The sequence below is a fragment of the Phyllosticta capitalensis genome, assembly GCF_038381095.1.
Source record: "Phyllosticta capitalensis strain CBS 128856 chromosome Unknown BKA78scaffold_9, whole genome shotgun sequence".
NCBI lineage: Eukaryota > Fungi > Ascomycota > Dothideomycetes > Botryosphaeriales > Phyllostictaceae > Phyllosticta > Phyllosticta capitalensis.
The window spans coordinates 1,703,403-1,728,031 of record NW_027117447.1 but is presented as its reverse complement, the minus strand read 5'-3'; the positions used below and the strand labels follow the sequence as shown (position 1 = coordinate 1,728,031).

The following is a 24,629-nucleotide window of genomic DNA, read 5'->3' as shown; positions in this document are numbered from 1 at the left end:
GGATGTAGTCGAATGTCTTGCTTTGTTTACTGCTTTGAATTTGAGATCTTAATAAAACATCATCTTCATCCAGCTGAGGTGCACGCGTACCTGGAGGGACTCGGAGCGCTTGCTCCTCAAACCCCTTGCAGGTATAGAACCATCTTCGTAGCAGCATCTGCCCATATCTGAAAACTCAAAAGCTCTCAAGTTGCCGCGTGGAGTGAGCTGATCGGAGTAAAGGGAGCGAAGAAGAAAATTTTCGCTGATGTGAGCAGGAGGACCCTTTTCACAGTCATGTTCCATAGATGTCAGGGTCGCGAGTCATCATGAGCGGATTGCGGGCCGCAGGAGGATTTCAATGAGGGTCGCTTTTGTACGTGTGTCTTGAGTGGCGTTTCGTTGTAGCTGATAAAGACGCACATTGGAGAATGATGCTCACAAGCAAGCTATTACGCTTGGCGGGCTGGAACTGCGTTTGAATTTGTTTTGGAGTTCCATTCGGAGACATCTTGGCGGGGGATGGTAATTCTGGAGTTGAGTTTGGGGGTGCGATGCGTGTTTGTGGGTCGCAGACGAGGCCCCGTGGTAAGCGCTATGTAAGAAGTCGTGGCGGGCCGGTCCAGGAGGGTGGTGGTGGTGGGCGGGACATGTGCTCTGTCTGACAGATCCTGAGCATCTGGTCAGCATCTGATACAAAGATAAAGAACCCTGAGAGCTCGTGGAACATGTTCGAAAACTTTCACGGTGAACTTTTGGTTTTGGAATTTGGAGACGAGGGGTTAGGAGCGTTTAAGGGGTACTTACCTCCATGGTGTTTTGACTTTCTAATGTTGTCAGCACGAAAGCTGCTGAATAAGAGCCAAATTCCGCACATGCAAATTTTGCTTGCATTGTTTTCGCAGACAGAGCTCACCGCACCTGTCCTCTCGCTAGTCATTGCACTCACGAGGCAGTGCGAAACAGAGGCAGGTGGAATCAACACCAGAAAATTTCCATTGTGCCAACTTGTGACTGTCATCCATGCAATCCAGCATGAATCGTGGGTATTTGACTGGATAACGAAAGTCCAATGCTCTGCCGTCTCCGGCATGGAGAAAATCAAGGAAACGCCTCGCTGTGCCCTATGCAGATGCCAAACGCCAAACACAAAAAGGGTATCTTCAAACTCCCACAGGAGGGCGACTCCGCTTCGGCAGAGTCCATGGCTTTGCGCACACGATCTTAAGCAAATCAGCAAAGATTCTACGAGATTGCGCATATGTTGGACATACCTCGCCCTCGCTGTAGGCCCAAAAATATACAATCATCCCGATGATGTAGTAGAGTCCAGAATTTGTGCCTTGGTAAAGCAGCAAGGCGGCAAGCGTGCTTAGAGGGTAAATGACCAGGCGGGCCTCCATGGATCGGTGCAGAGCTGACCCGGCGAGAAAACTGAGGGGCCACTCCCAGGCGAGTCCCAATAGACCGAGAATGAGATTGATGATTTGCAATGCAGGGACTGGCTTTACTGCTCCGTCGAGATTGCGAGTCAAAAAGTCCCAGAAGATTTTTGGCCAAAAGAAGCCCTCGATGGCAGCACCCACTTGGTCTAGAATGTTTGTGTTAGCAAAAGTTGAATGCAAGGGACATTTCGAAAGACTTACAAGCTGCCGCTGTGAGCACAATCAGACGCGCCCAGTGGTTCTTGATCAATTTGCCCATGTCGAGAGCGGTTCGCAGGAAATGCAGGCAAGCAGTGATGGTGCAAAGGCCACTACTCGATGTCGAGGGATAAAAACATTAGCAATATATCATTGACGAGGCTTTGGCGCTCAAGTAAGCCGAGTAGTTTGAAGGATTTGGAGTCTCAGGATAGCGATTGACCATTGCAAGGAGCATATCGAGGGCGTGGGGAGTTTTTGGATGGATGGTGCATGCAAGGTGGGGTGCTAAGCGCCGGAGGGTTGCTGCGCACGCCAACGAGCCAGGGGAAGCAGCAAATCATGGCCGCCGCCAACCCCAACCTCTTCTCTCCTCACCACCATGTCACACCCGCCATCGAAGTGACACCCGCCCTGCAACCGCTGATTGGCCATTATGCTCGTCGCCTTCTCTTGCCATGTGCGTATCTCGTCGCTTGCACATCACCGAGGCCAAGCTGAGGCTTGTCTTTCAAGAGCCTCGCCGTTGGCCCCAGAGGACTCGTGTTCCAAACATCGATTCAAACAACACAACACGACTATGCCATGAAAGAGCTCTGGCTTGCGCTGCTGTTGGGGAATTTGGGCACGTCTCAAGGACCAAAACAAACACCAAAAACTCTCCAGCATTGACAACAGAGCGGCCAAATCCAATTCAAAAAGTCCATGTCAGCAGCTCCACCGTCAGAGTCTTGGGCCTTGGCTCGACCATGTCCCCTTTTGTCAGCGCGATGCCGATGCTGGTTCCAGTGATATTGGAACACTTTTCGCGTGCACACATCGTGCAGCATGTCGGCGCCTACAGACTGCGTCCCGTTGGCTGCAGTCCAACGAGTGGCCAGGAACATCTGCAGGCATTGTCCACCGCCTTCCACAACTTCACAAGCGCCCATGGCATACATTTGCCCTGCCACGCGATCGAGACATGATGTGGTCCAAGGGTGCTGCGCTTGCTCCACTTCTACCAGCTGTCGGTCGTCTGCATACTCCGTGTCATCACGACTTCTTCGCACCAGCTCCTTCAACATCCCAAACGTAGCGTCGACATCTGCATGAACATCAAAAGTCTTTTCGGATATCGGCCCCCAGTCAACAGCGCTGTTTGTACCCAAATCCAAGGATTGTTTCGAACGCCATCTCCTCCACAGCTCGATTACGCTCTTGGAAACCGGCCTAGGACTGTTCTTGGATCGACAAGGCCTCGCCTCGACAATTCTCTTGTACTTGGAAGGATCCACTGGCTGCTTTTCGGCCGCGATAGAGGTATTGCAACGAGCATTCAAAAGCGTCAAACGAACCCAGCGCGCATCCTTCGAGAAGCGCCCTATCCAAGACCTCGGCCGCGACAATCACAAGAACATTCTGCATCATTCCCAAGGGCCAAGGATATCGAAGAAAAGGCGAACACTGTTGGAGGAACGACTGGAGCCTCAATTTTCCGCAAACAAGAGCTTGGAATCACAAATATACCTGATAGGATTGGTCAAATTTTCAAAACATCCTCCGCATCATGGGTATCGCGTGTCAGTCGCAGACTTGACACACCCTTCCGACGGCAACGCGATTCCCAAGGCTGCTAGTCCTCCCCGCTTCCCGCATCGCAATACACGCTATCGCCTGTTTGACGACACAGTCATCGTCATCCCGTTTCTCATCCCGCATCATCAGGGGAAGCAGCTAATCATAGCGGCCGCGGCTCTTCACGTCAACTCGAGCCAAGCTCCCCCCAAGAATCGCCCATCCCTGTTGGAACACCTTTCGAGAAATCTGCGCTGGGCATAATTCTTCGTAAGCGGTAGCGTATGATCGGCGCGTGACTGCATCAACGCGACAGTCAGTGTATCCGGAATCTGGGGACGAAGTTCTCCAACCCTTTTGCGCCAGGAAGTGTCCGTAGGGGTCTTATTTGCTGCCTCATACGACTTTGCTCTTCGGGCTGGATTTTGCACCTCTACCTGCGTCAGGCCATCTTGGATCTTGGGAAAGCTCTTTTTTCAGCTACAATCTGCCTGCAGAATCCAAGGCTTTCACACCGCAAACCGAGTTCTTGCATTTTTCTTGCGACAACAACTTCAGCATGGTGGTACAGCCGCAAAAGAAGAGCTGGAAGGCTCATTTTGAGCCAAGGAAGCTGTTATTCTATTTCCTATTCTACGGCTTTCACATTGCGATTTTTGCAATAGGATGGTGAGTCAGACGCACAAAGGCGAAGCAGTGAACTGACATCGAGTAGGTGGAAGCAAGCCAAAGATGAACGTCTCGCAGCACTCAACACATTAAAGTGGTCCGTATGGATATCCAGAGGAGCTGGACTTGTGCTCTCGGTCGACACGCTCCTCATTCTTCTTCCCATGTGTCGGACATTACTCCGAGTAGTCCGTCCAAAGATCAGATGGCTTCCTCTGGACGAATCTCAATGGTTTCACCGTCAGGTCGCCTACGCACTTTTGATCTTTACCATCATTCACGCCGCCGGACACTACGTCAACTTTTTCAACGTTGAAAAGAAGCAGCTGCGACCTGAGATTGCGCTACAAATCCACTACACCGAGGCAGGCGGCATAACCGGACACATTATGCTGCTTTGCATGCTCCTAATTTACACGACTGCCCACCACCGCATCCGACAGCAATCTTACGAGACTTTTTGGTACACCCACCACCTCTTTATTCCGTTTCTCCTAGGCATGTACACGCATGCCACTGGATGTTTCGTCCGAGACACGACGGATCCAATCTCGCCATTTGCGGGGAAGCCGTTCTGGAATCACTGCATTGGCTACGAAGGTTGGCGATGGGAGCTTGTTGGGGGCGCTCTCTATCTCATTGAACGTATCGCACGCGAAATCAGAGCGCGTAGGGAAACGACAATTACCAAAGTGATCCGTCACCCATATGGTAAGCAGGAACTACATGCTGTTTCAAGTCGCAGGGCTGATATGTTTCAGATGCTGTCGAGATACAATTCGTCAAACCATCGTTCAAGTACAAGCCTGGCCAGTGGCTCTTCATCAACTGTCCTGCCGTTTCATACAACCAATGGCACCCTTTCACAATCACGTCTTGCCCGTTCGACCCTTACGTTAGCATCCATGTCCGACAAGTTGGCGACTGGACGCGCGCCCTCGCCGACGCTCTTGGTGCCGGACCTGCACAAGCCAAGCTCTATGATGACATGGACCCAATGGGCATGTATGAAGTTGCGCTCCAGCACGGCCAGGAGATGCCCACTATACGCATCGATGGACCCTACGGAGCACCTGCCGAAGATGTCTTTGACAACGAAATTGCCGTTCTTATCGGCACCGGCATCGGCGTGACGCCGTGGGCATCCATTCTCAAAAACATCTGGCATCTGCGACTATCACCCAACCCGCCCCGCCGTCTCCGTCGTGTCGAGTTTATCTGGGTTTGCAAAGATACGTCCTCCTTTGAATGGTTCCAAGCGCTCCTCTCCAGCCTCGAATCGCAGAGTCTCGATTCCGCCGTGCCCAAGTCACCGCTTGGGCCAAACAACGACGACACGGATTTCCTCCGCATCCACACCTATCTGACGGCGCGCGTAGACGTTGACACGGCCAACAATATCGTTCTCAATTCGGTTGGCACTGACAAAGACCCCCTGACCGAACTACACAGCCGCACCAATTTTGGCCGCCCTGACTTCCACAAGCTGCTGCGCGGCATGCGCGACGGCATCATGAGTCGCACATACATGACTGGCCTGGAAGCGACGCTGCGGACAGACGTTGGCGTGTACTTTTGCGGTCCGAGCACCGCGGCGAAGGAGATCCGGAAAGCGTGCAAGGGCGCGACGTCGAGCGATGTGCGGTTCAAGTTTTGGAAGGAGCACTTTTAGGGAACGCTCGGTTGGAAGTCTGCACATGACGATATTGTACGAAGTTTTCCATGTTGTTTGAGTTACCATTGCATCGATTCTCATTTTCCTTTTTGCACTCACTCTCTCCATGGAATGGCATAGCGTGTTGGATGTTTGGGATTGGCAGGTCGTTGATCTATCTACTGCCTCTACATTGTCATTATTGATAATTGATCATCTCTTCATTGGGTGATAGTGATGCGTCGGAGCACAGATCGAGTTGGCTACCTTCAGTGTCTCCCGTCTCTTCAGCTTCATTAACTATCGCAGAAAAAGTCGTGCTCGTAGCCGACGAATCTACGCGGCCGCTTCAGACGTTGATATCTTAGAATTTCACCTTCGAAACTTGTTCTTCCATTACCCCTGAATTCAGCCCTTCCCCTTGCCGCCACCCCCTGCCAACCTCGTCCGTCATTTTGGGCAGAAGAATAGCCATCTTACGCTCTGTCGGCCAGCGGAGAGAACTTCAAAAAAAAAGAAAGCATTGGCAGGACTTCTCGCCATCTGCTTCGCGGTTTCGCCCCCCTCCACCTCCGCGTATAGCCGTTGCCTCCGAAGCCGTTTGGAACCTCGACGCCAGCCACGCCCAAAGTGCAGGCACAGCCCCTCGACTCAACAAACATCGCTACCACAGCAACCACCCAAAGGGTTATCATGGGTGATCTGATCGCCTCTTTAGCCAGGAGTGATTTCCCCGCCGCGTGCGCTCGTGGTCTGCAAAGCCGCCCGCAACGCTATTCTGGATTGAGAAGCAACAGCTGTGGTTGCGAAATGTGCGCCCTGCCATGAGTCCGGAAAAGTGGTTGTTGGTGTAGCGTTGTGGGAAGTTTTCGGGCGCAACTAGTCGGTCTGCCCATCTTGAATTGCTAGACTACCGTCGCATTTCTGAACAAAAAGTTGCCCAAAAGCAGCCAATTGCGACTGCAAATGGAATATATTATGAAGAATTGCACAGGAAAAGATGTGTTGGTGAGGTGTAGATGCCCATTTCTGGATCGAAAAGTTGCCCAGCGTGTCGTGGGCGACGACCGACGACTCCTACTCTACCACGGCAGGAAGCACCTCACGCGTCCATCACCAAGACCATCGCCAACGCAACGCTTTCCCCGAAGGTTGCTTCAGTCGATGTTTCTCTCAGAGGCAGGACTCGTCGTGGGGAGGGAAAGATGATTCGCTTTCCTTCCCCAACTTCGGACTCTGCTCAACAAATGTCCGACGGGACGGCGCGGTCGAAACCTCAATCTTGAGTGATCGAGGTGCTCGACGCAGGTTTCAATAAAAGCACGACGTCGCCTCCTCCATCTTTTTCCGTCTCTCTCCATCAGCAGTCGTCACTCTTCTCTCAGCGCTTCTCTTCATCAGCAGCCACCGCCCCGTCTTTCTCCTTTCCCGCATCCTCACTGCAGCGACAGCGGCAGCAACACAACTGCTTTGTATCCTCTGCAAAAGAGAACATCCTCAAAGTAAGCACGAAGCCTCTCAAGATACCCTCTCCACAAAACTAACTCTTCAGATAGAACACCTCCAACCAGACCAACACCACCACCAACAACAAGATGGTCTCCCCAACGACATCTCTCTCCAGCAGCGGCCGCCCTCCCGCCTCCGCCTCCACCTGCTGTGACTCGGTGCCCCTTTCCAACCACTGCCCAACAGGGGGCTCCGTCCGTCGCCGTCCCAGTCGTCAATCAAGGGGCCCGCCGAGCTCGGGGGCCGCCGGCTTCTCGAGAGCGGAGGTTCCACCGGGCGACGAGAGGAGCGTGCTGTTGCGAAGAGGAAGGACGCAACAACAGGAGCAGGGCCACCAGCCACCGCTGCCTTGTCCACTATTGCCGCCGCGTCCACTGCTGCCGCCGCCCGCTGGAGTGCGCACTGTCTCGCGCGCCTTGGCGGATCCGGATTGGCGTGACCGGCGTCCCAGGGGGGACCGAGAAGGTCAGCTACCCCTGGCCCCTGGCGTCACTGCTGCTGCTCCTCAGTGGCGGGCAAGAGTCGGGATGCCAATGCCACTGCCTCCTCCCGCGCCATGGACAGCTCCTCAGGGGGCCCCCGCGGGCCTCATCACGCCCCCCTCGTCCGCCTCATCTGCCTTCTCCTACTCCCCCTCACTCCACGGCGGCCCCTCGCCCTCGCCCGACGGCGCATTCTTCCAGTACGTGACGCCGCGCTTCAGGCAGCACGGGCTGACGCCGCCCCCTGGCCTCGAGCTCTCCAGGGGTCGGTACCCAATCGCCGAGTACTTTGAGGGCGCGGAGATGGCCTTCCCGCCCCCTGGATCCGCTCTCCACCGTCGAGGACCTACGGAGAGCACGACGCAGCACCGGTGCCGTTGGACCGCGCGACACGAGCGCACGCTGCGCGACTTGCGGCGCCGGCTGCAGAACTTGCAGCTGCTAAGGCGAGAGGCGTTGGAAGAGGAGAGGCTGCGCCGGCGGCGACACCGACACCAACATGGTTTGCGCCCGGCGCCTCGGTGCGCATGGCCGCCGTTGGAGCCGCCGTTGGAGATGGAGCAAGAGGAAGAGGACCCTGACGCGTCGCCAGCTCCACGTCGGCGTTCTCTACTGCCACAAGTGGTGTTCGTGGAGAGGAATTCGTGGACGCTTTCGCCGGCCGAGTGCGGGCGCTTGCGTTTGAGGGGTTTGGTGCCGGTGGTGGTGCGTTCGTTGCCCTGGGAGCCGTGTTTTGGTTGAGGCAAGGGTCTCGATCTCGATCTTCTTTTGCTGGTGTAGGTGGAGTGGTGGTGGAGGACGTGGATGCCGTGGGGAGGGGGCTAGGGGACGTGGATGGGAGACAAGGACGTCCAAATGTCGGCGTGTGCGTTGGTTTGTCTGTTCTTTTTGCACTGTATGCTCAATGCTGATGTAAATGGATCTTGCTGGTGTTGATTGCTCGGTTTACACATTCTTCATTGTCTCTCCAGTCGCATCGTTGGATGACTTGTTAGTCCGTGTGGCAGCGGCAGTCGTATCAGTATGGTGGTTGCTGTGCCTTTCTTTGCCCTCGACATTGGTGGAGACGAGAAGGAAGATGGCGTGGGCGTGCGTGCGTGCGTGCGTGCGTGCGCAGTGCAGAAACGGCAAACAGGAGGAGGTATTCAAGTTGGACGAGGATAGGATGGACGTGGGAGAGGCTTGTTTCCGGCCTGGGGAAAGGAACAGACCCACGCACGACTTACTTCATCGTCCAAGGAGAACGGACGTCTTTTAGCCACTCTGGTAGCCAGAAACCAGCTGGCACTCTGCAGCAAGCCCACGGGCGCACCAGTCAACAAGTCAACGTCCACTGCCACGGCATGCAAACACAAACACATTGCCGGAGTACCCAAGGTAATGTAGTGAATGAAGTCCGATTGTGCGCTTCTGAAGGCAACTCTAGAGGCTGCCGCGTCCACCCACCGCCCACCTCAGCCATCTAGCTAGCCACATAGGTAGATGGGTAATCAAAGAGAATGGAGGAAAAGCAGACGAACAAACCGAACCCAACCCAACCCAACCCAGTACGCTCAGAAAAAGAAAAAAAAAAGATAAAGAAAAAGAAAAACGCCCAAGCAATGCGCACGCAGCGTGCTGCGACTCTCGCCACGAGTGAGTCTATGGGATATGTGTGGATGCAGTAGTAGTGGTGGTAGTAGTGATAGCGACAAGGGGGAAAAATGATTATCTGCGAGAGCAGTGACTAAGGAAGGCACTGGTGTGGCGTTGGCATGCCAAAGGACTCGCCCGGTGCGCGGCTTTGCTGTGCTGTGCTATGCTCTGCTTTGTGTTGCTTCGCTTTGCTTCGCTTCGCTCAAAACGACAGTGATTCAACAAGTAATCTTTTCATCCTCTTTCTCTTCCTCTTCCTCTTTTAAAAAGCAAGCTCCCGCGACGCCAAAAGACTCCAGTTGCAGTGGTGTGAAAAATCCGATGTTTCTGCACAGTCAAAGTAGAAGATGATGACGAAGAAAAAGAAGCAGTGGAGGCAGACTACGCCGGAAAAACGCCCAAGCCCTCGGCCGACTCTCTCGACTCCTCGCGCTCGTCCTCTTCCGTCTTCTCGCTCTGCAGGCTCTCGGCCAGGCTCGCCGTCTTGCGCTTCTTGCGGAAGCTGGACCAGCTGAGGCCGCTCGAGCGGTCCGCCTTCTTCTCGTCTTTGCCGCGCGGCGGCTGCTGTTGCTCGCTGCCTCCCACGGCCGGGCTGCTGGCGGCGCTGCTGCCGTAGCCGCCCAAAGCCGGGGTCGGCGGTTCGGTTGAGGTGCCGTCGCCCTCGTCGGCGTCGTCGAAGCTGCTGCTCGCCTTTTTCTCGCCGCGTGAAAAGAAGCCGCCCTTCTTCTCGCCGGTGCCGCCGCCGGTGCCAGGGATGGTGAACTTGGACGAGCTGCTCTTGCGACTGAGCTTGCTCATCCAACTCTCCTTGCCTACGCTGGTGCCGGCTGCGGCAACGCTTTCGGATCGCGATTCGGTGCGGTCGAGACTGGGGCGGGGACTCCAGCTGCCAGACAGTGACAGGCTCGCAGTCTCAGCCACGCTGCTGGCCACAGTACTACTGCGGTCACGACCCGTGTGGCTGTCGCGTGATTTGCGTGTCAGCGTCGGTGAGAGGTCGCCGCCTTTGCCAAAGACATCCGAGCCACCGTGGGAGGCCGACGGCGGGTACAATGTAGATGTGGCGCCACTCGCAAAATCAGTCGCAGAGGTAGGGCGTTCGTCCGTGCCATCCATGCTGGGAAACGGAGCGTCTTTGGCTTTGGACTTGCCCTTGCCCTTCTTGTCCACCTTTTCCTTTTCAGTCTTGGCCTTGTCGGCCGAGCGAGTCAAACCCAAAAAGGATTTGAAGTTGGGTGCAGCCGGGTTGAGCTTCCCGCTAGGAGGAGTTGATGGCGTCGGCTGCGGTTGGGACTGAGGACGCGTACCGATGGGCGCCTGCTGAGGCGAGCGCGTGTCATGCGAATAGTCGAAATCACCAACAGTGCCTTCGTAGCTCAATCCGGGAGGACCCTGTTGGATTGACGGCCTACGGGAGTGCTGACGCGAAAAGCTCATGGAAGAAAGCGCAGCATTCAGACCCAGGCCAGTCGTGCTCAGAGGGGACGACCGCTGAGCGGGGGGCTCAGGCCCCCATCCAAAGCGCTGCGAACTTTCGGTAGACGGCCGAGGAAGTTGGTTCTCTGTTCCAAATGACCTTGTCGAGCCTGGACGGGGAGACGATGATCTCTCACCTCCGAAGCCAGGGGGCCAGGGGGTCTCTTCTTCTCGGCTTGGAAAAAACTTGAATGCTTTCTTGCGCGATTGGAAATGGCTGGGGCTATTGTTTGTGCCGATAGGAGCTGCAGAGTTGCGGAATGGTTTCGACACTGAATCCATCCAGCTCGACCCAGAGTGACTACCTCGACGGCGCTGCGTGCCTATTGGGTCGAGCTCTTCATGTTCAGGGCGAGGCAGCGAGTGGCTATGCGAGTTCTTCAATGTCCCAAGGACTGGACCGTCGTCAGACACAGTCTTACCCCGTTGGCGATTAAACAATTGGCCCCATCGGCTCTGCGATGGAGTTCCAGCCGGGGGTCGGATGGCGCCAGAGAGCGAGTTGACTGATCTCGCGTCGCTGTCGACAACGCCTTCAGGTGGATGCTGCATGGGCAGTTGCCCAGAGCTTGCCCTCGGGCTTGTGAAGAAGCTGGGAGAGTGGCTGTGGACAGACACTGGCGAGCTAGGACTTCGGTTCGCCTCCTGTGTCTGAGGAGCGCCCAGTCCGGGAATGGCTGGACCACCTGGCGGGGCAGTCAAGTCTCCGAATGAGCCCGCACTGTTCCTGTCAGGATTTTCAAATCCCACATTGGTGGATCTGTCCATATCGCTTGAAAACAAGTCTGAAGGAAGCAGCGCGCCAGCGTTGGGACTCATCGGGGCGCCCCCAGTCAGTTGCTCAATTTCTGCAGGCGTGAAGCTGCTTTCTCGGTGCGCCGTTATTGGTGCTGCACCATTAGCAAAGTTGAAAAATGGCGATGAAGATGTGACGGTGGGAGAGATGCTAGTCATGCTCGGATTGGTGTAGGGGGTAGTGGTGGTAGCGGGAAACGAGCCCGGAGCAGCTGAAAAGTTGTCGTTGCCCAGACTGCCAGCGTGTTGCCTTTGCCTCTGACTGGTTCGCCGCGACGGAACGTCATCCAAAATCGGGGATTGCCGGTACAGGTTGGGCTGATTCGAGGCTCTGGCAGAGACGATCTGGAGCTGGTTCTGGGCTTCTGTGTACGCTCGTTCAGCAGTCTGCAAACCAGCCCATGCAACCTGATATCTCTGTTGGAGACCTCGAATCTTCTCACCCCAGTCCTTTTCCTCTTTTGCCCATTCTGTCCTTCTTTGCGCCTCCGGGTCATCCTCTCCAGTCTCCAGCTTCTTGCGCTCTTCCTCCAGCACTCTGTTTTGGATTCCGATTTCCCTGACGGACTCCTCGAGTGTTCGAATCGTGGCCTGCTCTTCCAACTGCTTCTCCCGCAGCTCTTTTATCTTGTTTTCCGCACTCGATTGGCAGTCCTGCTTTTGCTGCTCAATGCGATCGATTTCCGCCGCCATCTCGTCGATCTCGGTCTTGAACTTTTGCAAGTCGTCCGACATTCTTTTTCGTCTTGCTTGCTTTTGTTGCAATTCACTTGTCTCGTTTTTCATTTTTGTTTGGGCCCTTTGATTTTCCTTTTCCAAAGTCACAACCTCCTTCCTCAGTTCCGAACTGGCAGCCGTCTTGCGCGCGAGCTCATCCTTGAGCTCGTTGTGACGTTGGCTCGACACTTCCTTTTGCTCTTTGAAGCTTTTTTCCTCCTCTTCTATTGCTTTCCTGGTGGTAGCAATATCCGCACGCAACCTATCGCCATTGGCCTGCAGCCGTGCTTCCGTCTCGCCCGCTTTTGGGTCTTCGTCTGTCTCGTCTTGATTGAAAGTGTTGATTGCCGCGGGCGAGGTGCGCCGGGGTAACTGCGCTCTGCGTGGATGCGCCTGGCTGTTGCTGTGGGACCTGACCATGTCGGTAGGTGGCAAGGCTGGCGATGGAGGCTCCAAAAATTTCTTGCATGGCGTGACCTTGGCCTCGACCCACCAATTTTCGTCGTTGGCATGTTCTTCGTCATGGGAAACCTCGATAGCTCGTTGGTGTGCGGAAAGATCGAAAAAGTCTTCTGATTTCGGTGATTTTGTTCTGAAGCGAACGGGCTCGCTTTGTGTATGGAAGTTGTGATGGTTGATGGCAACGACGCGCACAGTAAAGGCGGTAGCAGGTTTGAGGTTCGTGATGTTTATCGACGTGTCCCTGGGACCTACTTCTTCAACTGTAGGGAGTTAGTAACAGGTCCGATCCGGAAGTAGCACTGCTCAACCTAGCACGCCATTGACTTTGATCTGATAGGCTTGAACAGCACTGCGGGGTTCTGAAAGATCCCAGTGAAGGACAGCGCCGTCGGCTTTGATTGCAACGAGGGAAACGGCTGGTGCGGCGGGCACATCGAGGCCTAGAAGCTTGATAAGGTCGTCTTCCTTGATGGCCATGACCTTCCAGGTGCGGTAGACGAGCCTGAGGCAGAGATTAGACCGAGTATGATGGAGAGAGACAGAGCAGCAAGCGCGTACCATAGCAAGGCCGCAAATGTGGCCAGCGCCTTCAAAGACGGAGCGGAGGTGAGAGCGTCAAACGGCTCCATGCCGGCGGCGCGGAGGGGCAAGTGGGCGGTAATGTCTGAAGAGGGCATGGCCGTGGCGCTGATGATGGGAGGTTATCAAGCGCAGGCCGAATTCGAGTAAGCCATGGAGGTGGCGTAAAGATGTCTGAAAAGTTGAACGAGATGGAGGAGGTGTTTGCGCAGAGGACCTGACGGGAGTCTTGGCTGGACGAAGCTCGGGCCCTTTTGCGGCGGCGGACTTCAGCGGCAGCGGCAGACCCGAGGACCATCACCAAGGGCAAGCCCGAGAGGTAGTTCGTCAGCCCTGCCACAAATCCACCTGCTCACAGTCTTCCGTCAAACTCTACATCGAAACCGAAACCATCATCGTCATCGCTTTGCGCCATCCGTCGCCGTCAGACGTCCAACTCCCGTCCAGCCCTGTCGCCTGCCTGGCCCACTCGTAAACCCCAGCTCGGCCCGCACGCGGCTCTCCGCGACGCTCGTGACGCTCCCCATCATACGCATATACCCACGCCCCTCGTCCTCCTGGTCTACCACACCATGCTCACTCCCTTTTAAACCTCCTGATTCGCCCCGATCGTGTTTGCGACCGCTCTCTCCGTTTCCTGTCGCCCGCCGCTCCTTACCGTTTGTGCACATTCTTCTTCCGCCCGCCGCGGCGCTGGACTTTGGCCCGACCCAACAACTTGCGCTGCTGTTGGGCCACTACTTGTGTCTTTTTGTCGAACCCGTACCGCGCCCTCCTAATTTGTCCCATCCGCCAGCAAACTCGTCGCAATGCAGTACGTCCGCGGACTGGGGAGCTCCGTCTCCAAGACCTGGAACTCCATCAACCCAGCCACCTTGTCCGGCGCAATCGACGTCATTGTTGTTGAGCACGCAGATGGCTCCCTGGCCTGTTCGCCCTTCCATGTCCGCTTCGGAAAGTTTTCGCTCCTGCGCCCTTTTGAGAAAAAGGTCGAATTCAAGGTGAATGGCGAAAAGCAGGACTATGCCATGAAACTCGGCGAGGGCGGAGAGGCCTTTTTCGTTTTCGAAACTTCCGACAGCATTCCCGAGTCTCTCCAAACTTCGCCTCTGGTGTCGCCGGCCCAAAGCCCAGAGACAGAAGCCGCCGGATCGCAATCATCCGATCACTTGGCCGAACCCGAACCTCTGGACCTAGCGACTGACGGCCAGGATGAACGAGGGAGGTCTAGGGCACAAAGCGACTTGGGTACGGACAGCTTGCTATTGCATCGAAGCTCACGATTTGCTAACATGACCTAGGCGACCCCGTCAGTCCAACCGTGGAACGCTCGAGCTCCGGAGGTTGGTCGCAAACCATGCCTCGGACTATGGCGCGACCACCGCTTGATGTTGATCGCCCTCAAAGCGATGCGCTGCTTCCCTCCATGAAGAACTCATTGACAAAAGCATACACCACGAACCCTCCAATCGTCAAAGAGCCTGAACCTGGCGATTTGCACCATCGATCGACCAGCCCACCTCCCGTATCCCACAGCGAGGCAGTCGCACGAGCAATGAACCTCTCGAAGAAACTTTGGACATCCAACATCCCTTCGCAAGTGACCGAAAGCGGCGACTTGATGCTCGACATGACGGGATACAAGAGCAGCAAGGACAATGAAGAACACGCACTTCGAGCAGAGGTTCTTGCAAGGAAAATTCTGGCCGAAGAGCTCGAGGGCAACTACGACATTGGATCTTTGATTTCCGCAGATGAAAAGGGAAATCTCTGGATATACAGCAGCGAAGAGGCCAAGGAGGCCGCTACGAGGAGACATGCGCTGACCGGACTGAAACCCGAGGCCATCAGGTCGTCTGACGCCATTAGCGATCCTGGCTACCACAGCGATGAACCTACAAGCGATGCCGAAACGGAAATCGGAGCGCAAAACTCGAGAAGAGATTCGGACAGCGGTGTCGGTGGTCTCATGACGCCTCCCAAATCTCCGGAAAAGATGGCTGGCGGAGAGTCCAGCAAAAACTATGCCAAAACTCTGAGACTTACAAACGACCAACTCAAAGCCCTCAAGCTCAAATCTGGTGAAAACATCATGACATTCACGGTCAACCGTGCCACTTGCCAAGCGTCCATCTACTATTGGAGGCACGATGTTCCAATCGTCATTTCGGACATTGATGGAACTATCACAAAGTAAGCTGAATCAGCCGACCTATTGACTTCTTCTGACCGCTGCAGATCTGATGCCCTCGGACATGTGCTGAACATGATTGGCCGAGACTGGACCCATCTTGGTGTCGCAAAACTCTACACCGACATTGCGACCAATGGCTACAACCTTTTGTACCTTACTTCGCGTTCCGTCGGGCAGGCTGATACAACACGCGCTTACCTCAACGGCGTTGTTCAGGACGGCTACCGTCTCCCCAAGGGACCTGTGATTATGAGCCCTGACCGTACTATGGCGGCCCTGAGGCGCGAAATCTACCTCCGCAAACCCGAGGTCTTCAAAATGGCTTGCCTCCGAGACATTATGAGCTTATTCAACAAAGGCCCAGGCGAAACACCATTTTACGCTGGATTCGGCAACAGATTTACGGATGCCCTTAGCTACCGATCCGTGAACATTCCCTCCACGAGGATTTTCACCATCAATGCGAATTCCGAAGTTAGCCTTGACCTCCTGTCTCTGAACAAGTACAAGACTGGTTACACCTCGATGCGCGAGATTGTGGACCACTTCTTCCCTCCTGTAGGCCTTTTGGTCCAGAATGGCGCAGAAGAGTTTACAGACTTCAATTACTGGCGCGACAAACCCCTGGATCTAGATGAGTTTTCGGCAAGTGATAGCGAAGAGGACGAAGAACCCGACGAGACAAGCTTGCGCAGTGAAGACGAAGCCGAAGCCGAAGATGATGGTCTCGACGCAAGCTACATGAGTAGAGAGAGCATAGACGAGACAGGCCACATGGAAGACAGCATCATGGAAAGCATCGAGGGTGACATTGACGACGAGGAAGAGGAAGAGGATGATGACACCGAGCAAGAAGATGACTATGAGGATGAAGAAGACATCGACGAAGAGGAGGCGCGAGAGCTGGACAAGCAACTAGACGAGCTCGACCTTGACTCCGACTCACCGGTCTCCCGTTTAGAATCCCAGCCAACAAAGCAAGACCTGAAAGACCTGGCGCGGGCATTGCATGCGCAAGAGACGGCCGAAGAAGCGGCAGAGGCCTGACAGGCGTCGAGGCCCAGGGTCGACGGCGTTGCATACTTTTGGCATTGAGGGCATTGGGACGGCGTCCGGATTTCCTTGCACCTTACTATACACCACACTCTTATCAGCACATGCATGGCGTGGCGTTTGTCTATTCCGTCTCATAGTCTTTCCCCATTTGGAGTCAATTCATTGCACGTCTTTTTGCACCACCGTCGCTCGCCTCTGTTTGATCTTTCATTGCGGCACTAATGACGAATCTTCGGGCGCATGTGCATCAGTAGAGTCATGTTTTCACTTCCAAGTTTGAATCAGGTCGCTGCTTCGTTTTGCATTGGCCTTGGAAGTCGACTGAGGAAGTAAGTGCCCCCGCTTCGAATGCTCGAGCTAGCGAGCGACTACTCCGGCCTTACTACCCAACATCTACGCATCGTTCGAACACCATTATTTTTGATCATTCAGAAGCGTCTCTCGCTTTCATACGACCTCATTTCGGCTTGTCATTGTTTGGAAGACTTATCTCAATGTCCGAGACAAAACTTCTCTTGTGCAAAGATTGCTCCGCATGGAAACCGCACGACGACTTCCACATCCATCGCGACTGGGGATATCTCGACAGAAGGTGCAGAACGTGTCAAGCAGATCGAGACGCAAAAGCTCAGGCCGACGATCCAGCTCACCCAAACCCTTGCGTAGATTGCGGGGGAACATTTCGTCGAAGTCACTTCTGGAGTGAGTACGCCGCATGCCATCTCTCAAGATGTCGCGCTTGCCGAACCATTCAAATCGACGGCCCCCCCAGAAGTGACCAGGCCCAAGGTTCTCTCCCAATGGCCGAGGGCGATCTCCAATTCTGCCCCGACTGTCGCCGAATGCAGCCCGCAAACCTCTTCTACGACGCAAGATACTTCGCCAAGACATGTCGACCTTGCAGAGACGTCGCGGCGGCCCTCGCGTTTCTCTACTGCAGTTCATGCAAGAAACATTATCCTCGGGGCCACTTCTACGGCGAACGCCGTCGGCTGCTCCGGACGTGTCGAGACTGTATGGAGAAGCAGAAACTCTACGAGTCGCGCGAGTTTTCCAACACGTGCGCGGAATCTGGATGTAAAGAGCGCGCTCCTCCCGGCGGTTTCCGGAGCGAACGCACCGGAAAGCTCGTCAGACGATGCAAAAAGTGCCTCGACAAGAACTGGCGGCGCGGAGAGAAGAACCGCCGCGAAGTCAAGCGCCTGCGGGCGGCCAACGGGGCCAGCAAGGAGAAGGAACCGGCCCCCGAGCGCCCGAGTCCCCCCAAAGAGGATAGTCTGCATCTCGAGACTGGATTCCAACGGTGCAAGAATTGCAAGAAGTGGTCGCGTCTGTCGGAGTTTTGGAGCGCCGCGGTCGGCCGCTACACGGTGACGTGCCGAAAGTGCTTGACGTCGGTCTCGGTGTCGTGCAAGAAGGCGAGGGAGGAGAGGAAGAAGGAGAAGGAGAAGCTGCCCAAGAAGGTTTCGCGACGAGCCCGCGCCCGGGAGAAGAGAGAGGCTAGGCTGGCTCGAGAGGCCCTGGAACGGGAACAGGATACTCCCAACGAACAAGAGACGCCAGATAACCCGGACCCCCCAGCCACGGCTGGCGAGGACTTGCCTCGTTTCCAGTGCGAGTGCGGACGGATAGCCCTTTTGCACGAGTTTTGGGACGCTGAGAATACCTGCTATGGGGTGTTGTGCCAGAGCTGTCGGAACCGTGCGAGAGCGGCGGCGGCGATGCCAGAGGCTTTTGGTCGACAGACGGCGTCCAGGTAGATCGAACCGTCGTGAGGATCCGAAGACTTGGTGGTACGCGGTGGAGGCGGGTAGGCACGGTGGGGGCGAGATCTGGGTGTATGCATGCCATGCGAAGAGCGGTCGTTGGTGTTGTCGGGCAATCGTTTTCAACGGGCTGTTCATTCACTCTGTAGATTACATGGACGCATCGCTCGGGGACGAGATCGTCGAATCATGACCTGTGTAAGGTTCTGCTCGAGGTGTCGGTTGGGGCCCGAGTCTTCAAAGCATTTAATGGGTTCTCTCGGTCCAAAAGTCTCGAAGCATTCGAACTTGGCAAGGCTCGCAGACGATGCAGCAGCATTTATAGACACCAGCGACAATGATTGGTCGAGCATGCATGCGTGGAGGAGAAGGCGTTTTGAGTCGCGGGGCAGAAGTGGGTTCGTTGGGCACGGAAGTATCGACGCCTCCATATTCCTCGCACGGCGGGATTGCAGTTGGTTGACGCATTGGGCTCTTTATGCTGCGATTGAAGTTGGAGCCGGGTGAGCGCTAGGCCGCTTCTAGGAGCCTGCATGAGGTGGAGGGTGGGTGGGAGGCCAGCCCTACCGGCGGCGGATTATTTTGTCTGGTTCGCTTGCTGCTGGCCAGCCAGTGCTAGACGCGGCGCCGACGGAGGTGAGGTGCCGCTGCTCGACCACCATCATCCATCACCGCCAGCCAGCCAACAACCAAAGCTCCCAGCTCCACCCAGCTCACTGCTCTTCGGCGCGCGCGACACCATCCATCCCGCTTCACTCTCCTCCTCTGATCCGCGACCAAACCACATCTGCCGCCCGCCGCATCGCGGCTCTTCCTCACCATCATGGCATCGCCAGCGACCGCCGACGCGCCCAACGGCATCACGACGCCGACGAACCCCAATGCCGGCGGCCAAGGCACGCCGCCCAGCAGCAGCGCAGCTGCAGCCAACAACACGACGAACAATAACAACAACGCGACGACACCGACCGACGCCGCAGCAGCAGCAGCATCATCAGGCGCAAACAACAACAATGGCTCAACAGGCGCACCTGCGAACCAACCCGCCGCACCGCACCCGCCACAACCGCCCACCTCCATCTCCGACAGTGGCCTCAGCAAGCGCCCCAAAGACGCGCGGCTGCTGCACATGGTGCTCGCGCACCAAGGCGTCTCGGCCTACCAGGAGCGCGTGCCGCTGCAGCTCCTCGACTTCGCGTACCGCTACACGGCGGGCGTGCTCTCGGACGCGGTGTCCATCGCGGCCGAAACCGCACCCACCACGGCCTCCACCACCACTGGCAAAGGCGGCGCAGCAGCAAACGCAAACGCGGGCGGACCGACGGCCCAGCACGAAGGCAGTGTGAGTTTTGGCGCGGTGCGCAGCGCCATCGCCAGCCGCCTCAACTACCAGTTCAACCCGACGCTGCCCAAGGACTTCCTGCAGGAGCTGGCGGCCGAGAAGAACCGGGTCGGCCTGCCGCGGCCGGAGCGCGAGTACGGCGTGCGCCTGCCCCCCGAGCGGTACTGCTTCACGGGCGCCGGGTGGAACCTCAAGGAGGAGTGGGAGAGCGAGATTGAGGTTGATGAGGAGGATGTGGAGATGGCGGGGGCACAGGGCGGCGGCGGGGAGGGCGGCATGAACGGTGGTGGGGAGAGGATGGAGGGCGTCATGATGCAGCAGGCGGACGAGGAGGCCGATGAGGACGAGCAGGACGAGTTTGAGGAGGTCATGGGCGTGGGCAGTGGCAGTGGTGGTGGAGCTGCCGGCAGCGGTTCTGGCAGTGCCGGTGACAGCCAGATGATGGATGCATAGTAGGAGATCTTCCGGGTACCGGTACGACCGCCCGCCCTTCTTCTCCTCTTCTCTTTCGTCCACCATCGTCGAGGCGCGTTGGGCTTGCTATAGGTTTCTCTGGGACACACGGCGCACGGCGTTTTTCTGGAGCGTTGGAGGGCTCATGGGCTCTTCCATCATCATCATCATCATCACACGGGGTCGCAAGGCAGGCGACAAGCTCCGTGCCCTGCCATCACAGTGGAGTCGATTGGTCAGTTGGTTGGTTGCGTGGGGTCGGATGATGGACAGAGAGCCAGCACCTGGAAGCAGCAATCCAATGGACCAACCGAGGCATCAAAAAGGCGCGCAGGACAGTTGCTAGGTGGTGGTTCACATCTCACAGACATCAGATGGGTGGTCTTTTGGACGACGACGAAGAAGATCAAGGCTTTCTGAAAGGACCTGGTTTTTGTACATGATGGAGAAGGGGGAAAAGGAAGCGCAATGGCTTTTGCGCCGTGAAAAAAGTACATACATGGGTACCAGCCTTCTTGGTTGTCTTGGTCAGCCAGGAGGCGGGTAGCGCAGAGCAGAGCAGAGAAGACAGATTCTAACACGACGGGTGGTCTAACGCCAACAATAATTTTCACCTCCATCTCTTTCCCCGCCATGGCAGTAGATGAAGGTCGCTCCCAAGCACGCACTCCCTCCACCTAAACCACCTACTCCTCCCTCCCCCTCGGCCCCTTCCCCTTGCCCTCAACCTTGCGCAGCCCATTCTCATCCAAGCCCCACCACTCGCGGTGGAACTTCTCCTGCTCGACGCGGCGGCGCTCCTTTGCGTCGCGCTCGGCCTTGCGCAGGCTGCGCGTCGCCCACCACTCCTCGCGCGCCCGGTCCAGCTCCTCCTGCGTCGCGTACCCCACCATGCAGCTGTTCATCGCCAGCCGCTGCGCTCGGCAGGCAAAGGTTGCTGTGAAGGTTCGGTTGCTTGCGCATGTGGCGAATTCTGTGGGAGGGTTGTTAGTGAGGTTGAGGAGGGGATGGGGATGCAGGTGGAGGGATGGGGGAGGGAGATGCGTGGAGGACTGGACTGGACTGGACTGGAGTGGTACATGATGCCAAAAATTGGCAACCAACATGCCGCCCACCACCCATCCACCTCTTCCAATATTCCCACCTCTTCCTCTTCCTCTTCCTCTTCTCCACCCAGCCCAGCCCAGCCCAGCCCACCACCACGACCAACAAAACTCCCCCATCAACAATCCAACAACACACACGTACCTCTTATCTCATCCGCGCACTTCTGCCTCACGCGCGCATGGTACAGCTCCTTGACCTGCGCCTCCTGGCTCGCCTTGAGCGGGATCGGCCCCGTCGGCACCGGGTCTCGCGGTATGGTGCTCGGATCTATCGACGTCGTGGCCGCGCTGTTGCCGCTGCTGCCGCGCGCTGTTGCTGCCGTTGTTGCCGCCTGTGCGGCCATTGGATCGACGGAAAGAAAAGGGAAGGACGGAACGGAAGATGTGCTGTGAGGGAGCGCGAGGTGGTTGAGAGCCGGCGCCAATTGGTGCGAGGACGGGCGGACGCTGCGGGAGCTGATGGGGATGAGGAGTGGAGGATGCGCCGGTCGTCCTGATCGTGGTGGAACGGGCGGTCGTGAGGTCAGGTTCGGATGGAAAGGTCGTGTCGTTGGCGCAGAGGTAGAGGCGAGGTACCGAAGAGCAGCTTCGCGGACGGCAGACAGCACGCTGAAGCTCCAGACAGAGACGCAGAAGCAGGAAGGGGAATCGAGGAGCTCGCGCGCAAGCAATTCGGCTCAGCTCAGCCCAGCCAGCGTTCGAGCGCGTCAAGTGGTGGTGGTTCGAGAGTCGAAACAGCAGGCTGGAGTGGATAGATCCGGCGCTCGCGGTCCACCGACAGACGGTTTGATCGGCGGAATTTGGGAAGCCTTTCCTTTCTGCCAGCGAAAAAGCGGTAGACGGGGCGGGTAGCGCAGCGGTGGCAGAAAGCTCATTGTCTAACCTAATATAGCTAGCGCGGGCCAGAACGTGGATCCCTGCACTTTCCTGGGTAGGCAGCGTGGTGATCTTTTGGGGCGTAGACACGCTGTCGCCCAATAATGGGGCAATAGACAAAAAGAGCGGTCGGCCGGCTTCGTCACGGAAAATCCGGTATGGGATGGATGAGTGGCAGCCCTGGGGATACATAGAAGGGAGCTTCAATACATCTGAAGAGCATCAACACCAAGCAGCGATTCGAGACGACTTCTTTTGCATACAATATCCCGCCGACGCACCATGCAGATCCGTGGACGCCTTTTTCTCATTTCAGGCGGTGCCAGCGGCCTCGGTCGGGCAACGGCGCAGGACCTGCACGCCCATGGCGCGTTCGTCTCAGTCCTCGACCTGCAGCGCGAGGCAGGGATGGAGCTCGCCAGCCAGCTAGGCCCCGAACGTTTCCGCTTCTACGAGACAGACATCACAAACTCAGACAGCATCGCGGCGGCAGTCAAGGGGTCGGTCGAGTGGGCAAAGGAGCAACAGGTGCCGCTGGGCGGCGTTTTGGCGGCGGCTGGTACGGGCAATGCTGCACTGGTATGTAAGACATTGGGGCGAGATGAGACGAGACGAGAGAAGACATGATTTTTTGAGGCGCTGTTTGGTGATTTTCTGACTTGTCATTGCTTGCAGATTATCAACAAGAAGAATGAGCCCGTGCCATTGTCCGAATTCGACTACATCCTGAAGCTCAACTTGCGCGGAACCGTCGATCTGATCCGCCAGGTGGTCCCGCACATGACCAACAACGCTCCCTTTGGCCCTGACTCCGAGCGTGGCGTCATCATCATGGTGTCGAGCTCGACGGCGTTCGAGGGGCAAATGGGCCACTCGGCATATGCGGCTTCCAAGGGTGCGATTTTGAGCATGACACTGCCGTTGGCGAGGGAGTTTGGGCGATTCGGAATCAGAGTCATGTCGATCGCTCCCGCCTGGTTCGAAACAAAGATGACAGCCCGGTTGAACGAGAGTGCGAGGAAGAATTTGGCAAAGGGCTTCGAGTTTCCAAAGAGACCAGGCAAGCCGGAGGACTTTGCGCTCCTGGTTCGTCAAATTGTCGAGAACGGGATGCTGAATGGTGAGGTGATACGGCTTGATGGAGCCACGAGGATACCTTCGAAAATGTAATGGGTATAATGTAGAATAATTTTGGCGGTTCGACGACGCAGCGTGGAGTGATCATAGTTCAACGCTTCCTCTCGCGGACCTTGAATTTGACTCCGTTCTTGTTGACGCCTCCGACGGTGTTGCTCATCTTGGCCCTCTGCTTTTCCAGCTCTTGTTCTGCCTGCATCAACTCCCTCTCCCTGTCCTTGAGAGCCTCAATCTTCAATCTTCTGGATTCTTGTGCGTGCTCGCGCATCTTCCGAGCTCGCCGCTCTTCCCTGGCAGCGTCCACGTTGTCCTTTGGAGTAATCTTTCTTGGGCGTCCGCCGTCAGCCATTTCCTCATCCTCGTCTTGGCTCTTTGACTTTTTGATCGGACGGCTCCACGGCTTTGCCAGTTGATCTTCATCCTCCACTCCAAACCATTCTTCGGGCTGGAAGCTCATCTGATCCTCCTTGTCCTCGACAAAGACGGTGTGCTTGCCCTTGTCGGCGCGTCCCTTGAGCGCCTCAATCTCGCCCTCTTCGTCGTCCAACACGAATCCCTCTTCCGCCTTTTGCCGTTCCTTTCGCACCTTTTGCAGCATTGTCCGGATGTATCCAGCATCTTGTGTCTTTAACAGCTTGACCACGTCGTTGCTCAGAGCCTCGTTTCCGCGATCTCCCCTCTTGGTGCCGGTCGCCTTGTTGACGCCGCTCGAAAGCATGCCAAACGAGAATTCATCAGGGTTGCGGTCGACGGCCTTTTGGCGGAGAATCTTGAGACGTTTTTGCTTTTCCTTGTGGTCCTTGGCGCGGAGCTTGTAGTCCTTGTTCTTCTCGAGGAGACCCCATTTTTGGCGTTCGAGTGGTTGCGCGCGCTCGCGGTGGTTCTGGATTGAGTTAGCGACGAGAAAAGAAAAGATGCGCACAGCGAATACGTACGCGCCGCTGCACAGCATTGCGCATAGAAGATGACATGGCGGGCAGAGGTTGTGACTGAAGTCGAGAGGTTGTTGTGTTGCGGACGTTAACTTTGGCGGGCAAAATCTCCAGGGCCACTAAAATCCAGTCGGCGGGCGGGCGCGCCAACGCCGGTAGGGCTGAAATGGCTCCAGTCGATCCCTGCCTACACCAGGAACTGCTCGACAACTTTAAACGTCTACATGGGCTTGTTCGAACGTCTGTCGTTGGCACTTTTTTGCAGCGCCGTTTGATGTTATCATGCCGCTCATCATTTACCTACAAACTGCTCTGCCTGTACACAGCGATTCACTCAGTCTTGGTGATGGACATAGCATTCAAATCGTCGGGCTCGAAATGGGACTCGGACAAGTTCTTGAAAACACCATCTTTGCTGGAGACGAGCATGTATTATGGCAGTACAGCTCTAGGAGAGATATTAAATGCTGTGCGAATTCCCTCGATGCAACTGGACTTCGAAGACTTGTTCCTTCGCTTTGACCGCGCTAGCACGCTGTTGCGAGTCAGCTTCTGCCTAGTCAGCAAAATCACGACTCGGCGAGAATTGCTCGCGCAGCCAAAATTCCAG

The 24,629-nt window shown here is 56.2% G+C and overlaps 12 protein-coding genes across 12 annotated transcripts; 7 read left to right on the top strand and 5 right to left on the bottom strand.

The window, feature by feature from the left end:
• Window positions 1–26: 26 nt before the first annotated feature.
• BKA78DRAFT_191903 (uncharacterized protein) lies at window positions 27–1,191 on the bottom strand. The gene is made up of 3 exons (XM_066883595.1): window positions 787–1,191; window positions 91–650; window positions 27–29 (listed from the first exon to the last, which is right to left on the bottom strand). Exons 1-2 carry the CDS (start codon window positions 1,070–1,072, stop codon window positions 418–420), a joined length of 519 nt encoding a protein of 172 aa, XP_066741486.1. The 5' UTR covers window positions 1,073–1,191; the 3' UTR covers window positions 27–29; window positions 91–417.
• Window positions 1,143–1,895, bottom strand: BKA78DRAFT_375032 (PRO41 protein; the record flags this gene model as incomplete). Its single annotated transcript, XM_066892800.1, has 3 exons — window positions 1,626–1,895; window positions 1,254–1,570; window positions 1,143–1,202 (listed from the first exon to the last, which is right to left on the bottom strand). The coding sequence occupies exons 1-3, from the start codon at window positions 1,681–1,683 to the stop codon at window positions 1,143–1,145; spliced, it is 435 nt and encodes a 144-aa protein (XP_066741485.1). The 5' UTR covers window positions 1,684–1,895.
• A 685-nt stretch (window positions 1,896–2,580) lies between these two features.
• On the top strand, window positions 2,581–3,490 carry BKA78DRAFT_191861 (uncharacterized protein). The gene has a single exon (XM_066883594.1). The coding sequence runs from the start codon at window positions 2,714–2,716 to the stop codon at window positions 3,239–3,241; it is 528 nt and encodes a 175-aa protein (XP_066741484.1). The 5' UTR covers window positions 2,581–2,713; the 3' UTR covers window positions 3,242–3,490.
• Window positions 3,491–3,738: 248 nt separating this feature from the next.
• Window positions 3,739–5,520, top strand: BKA78DRAFT_255624 (NADPH oxidase; the record flags this gene model as incomplete). Its single annotated transcript, XM_066885012.1, has 3 exons — window positions 3,739–3,848; window positions 3,895–4,559; window positions 4,610–5,520. The coding sequence occupies 3 exons, from the start codon at window positions 3,739–3,741 to the stop codon at window positions 5,518–5,520; spliced, it is 1,686 nt and encodes a 561-aa protein (XP_066741483.1).
• Window positions 5,521–7,097: 1,577 nt separating this feature from the next.
• BKA78DRAFT_298520 (uncharacterized protein) lies at window positions 7,098–8,959 on the top strand (the record flags this gene model as incomplete). Its single annotated transcript, XM_066886919.1, has 4 exons — window positions 7,098–8,014; window positions 8,116–8,358; window positions 8,489–8,590; window positions 8,611–8,959. 4 exons carry the CDS (start codon window positions 7,098–7,100, stop codon window positions 8,957–8,959), a joined length of 1,611 nt encoding a protein of 536 aa, XP_066741482.1.
• Window positions 8,960–9,194: 235 nt separating this feature from the next.
• On the bottom strand, window positions 9,195–13,345 carry BKA78DRAFT_191846 (uncharacterized protein). Its single transcript, XM_066883593.1, has 3 exons — window positions 13,137–13,345; window positions 12,887–13,080; window positions 9,195–12,838 (listed from the first exon to the last, which is right to left on the bottom strand). The coding sequence occupies exons 1-3, from the start codon at window positions 13,253–13,255 to the stop codon at window positions 9,510–9,512; spliced, it is 3,642 nt and encodes a 1,213-aa protein (XP_066741481.1). The 5' UTR covers window positions 13,256–13,345; the 3' UTR covers window positions 9,195–9,509.
• Window positions 13,346–13,966: 621 nt separating this feature from the next.
• BKA78DRAFT_298518 (Lipin/Ned1/Smp2-domain-containing protein) lies at window positions 13,967–16,398 on the top strand (the record flags this gene model as incomplete). The annotated part of the gene is made up of 3 exons (XM_066886918.1): window positions 13,967–14,405; window positions 14,459–15,350; window positions 15,396–16,398. The coding sequence occupies 3 exons, from the start codon at window positions 13,967–13,969 to the stop codon at window positions 16,396–16,398; spliced, it is 2,334 nt and encodes a 777-aa protein (XP_066741480.1).
• A 252-nt stretch (window positions 16,399–16,650) lies between these two features.
• Window positions 16,651–18,237, top strand: BKA78DRAFT_191843 (uncharacterized protein). The gene has a single exon (XM_066883592.1). It carries the CDS (start codon window positions 16,902–16,904, stop codon window positions 18,165–18,167), a length of 1,266 nt encoding a protein of 421 aa, XP_066741479.1. The 5' UTR covers window positions 16,651–16,901; the 3' UTR covers window positions 18,168–18,237.
• A 1,014-nt stretch (window positions 18,238–19,251) lies between these two features.
• On the top strand, window positions 19,252–19,716 carry BKA78DRAFT_233062 (transcription initiation factor TAFII31; the record flags this gene model as incomplete). Its single annotated transcript, XM_066883813.1, has 2 exons — window positions 19,252–19,404; window positions 19,504–19,716. Coding segments are annotated over 2 exons (366 nt in total), but the record flags the coding sequence as incomplete, so codon positions are not given.
• Window positions 19,717–20,654: 938 nt separating this feature from the next.
• BKA78DRAFT_355688 (cytochrome c oxidase biogenesis protein Cmc1 like-domain-containing protein) lies at window positions 20,655–21,418 on the bottom strand (the record flags this gene model as incomplete). The annotated part of the gene is made up of 2 exons (XM_066891945.1): window positions 20,655–20,941; window positions 21,217–21,418. The coding sequence occupies 2 exons, from the start codon at window positions 21,416–21,418 to the stop codon at window positions 20,655–20,657; spliced, it is 489 nt and encodes a 162-aa protein (XP_066741477.1).
• Window positions 21,419–22,232: 814 nt separating this feature from the next.
• Window positions 22,233–23,120, top strand: BKA78DRAFT_298514 (uncharacterized protein; the record flags this gene model as incomplete). Its single annotated transcript, XM_066886917.1, has 2 exons — window positions 22,233–22,529; window positions 22,626–23,120. 2 exons carry the CDS (start codon window positions 22,233–22,235, stop codon window positions 23,118–23,120), a joined length of 792 nt encoding a protein of 263 aa, XP_066741476.1.
• A 58-nt stretch (window positions 23,121–23,178) lies between these two features.
• Window positions 23,179–24,058, bottom strand: BKA78DRAFT_333131 (small-subunit processome; the record flags this gene model as incomplete). The annotated part of the gene is made up of 2 exons (XM_066890052.1): window positions 23,179–23,970; window positions 24,023–24,058. 2 exons carry the CDS (start codon window positions 24,056–24,058, stop codon window positions 23,179–23,181), a joined length of 828 nt encoding a protein of 275 aa, XP_066741475.1.
• Between the last annotated feature and the right edge of the window lie 571 nt (window positions 24,059–24,629).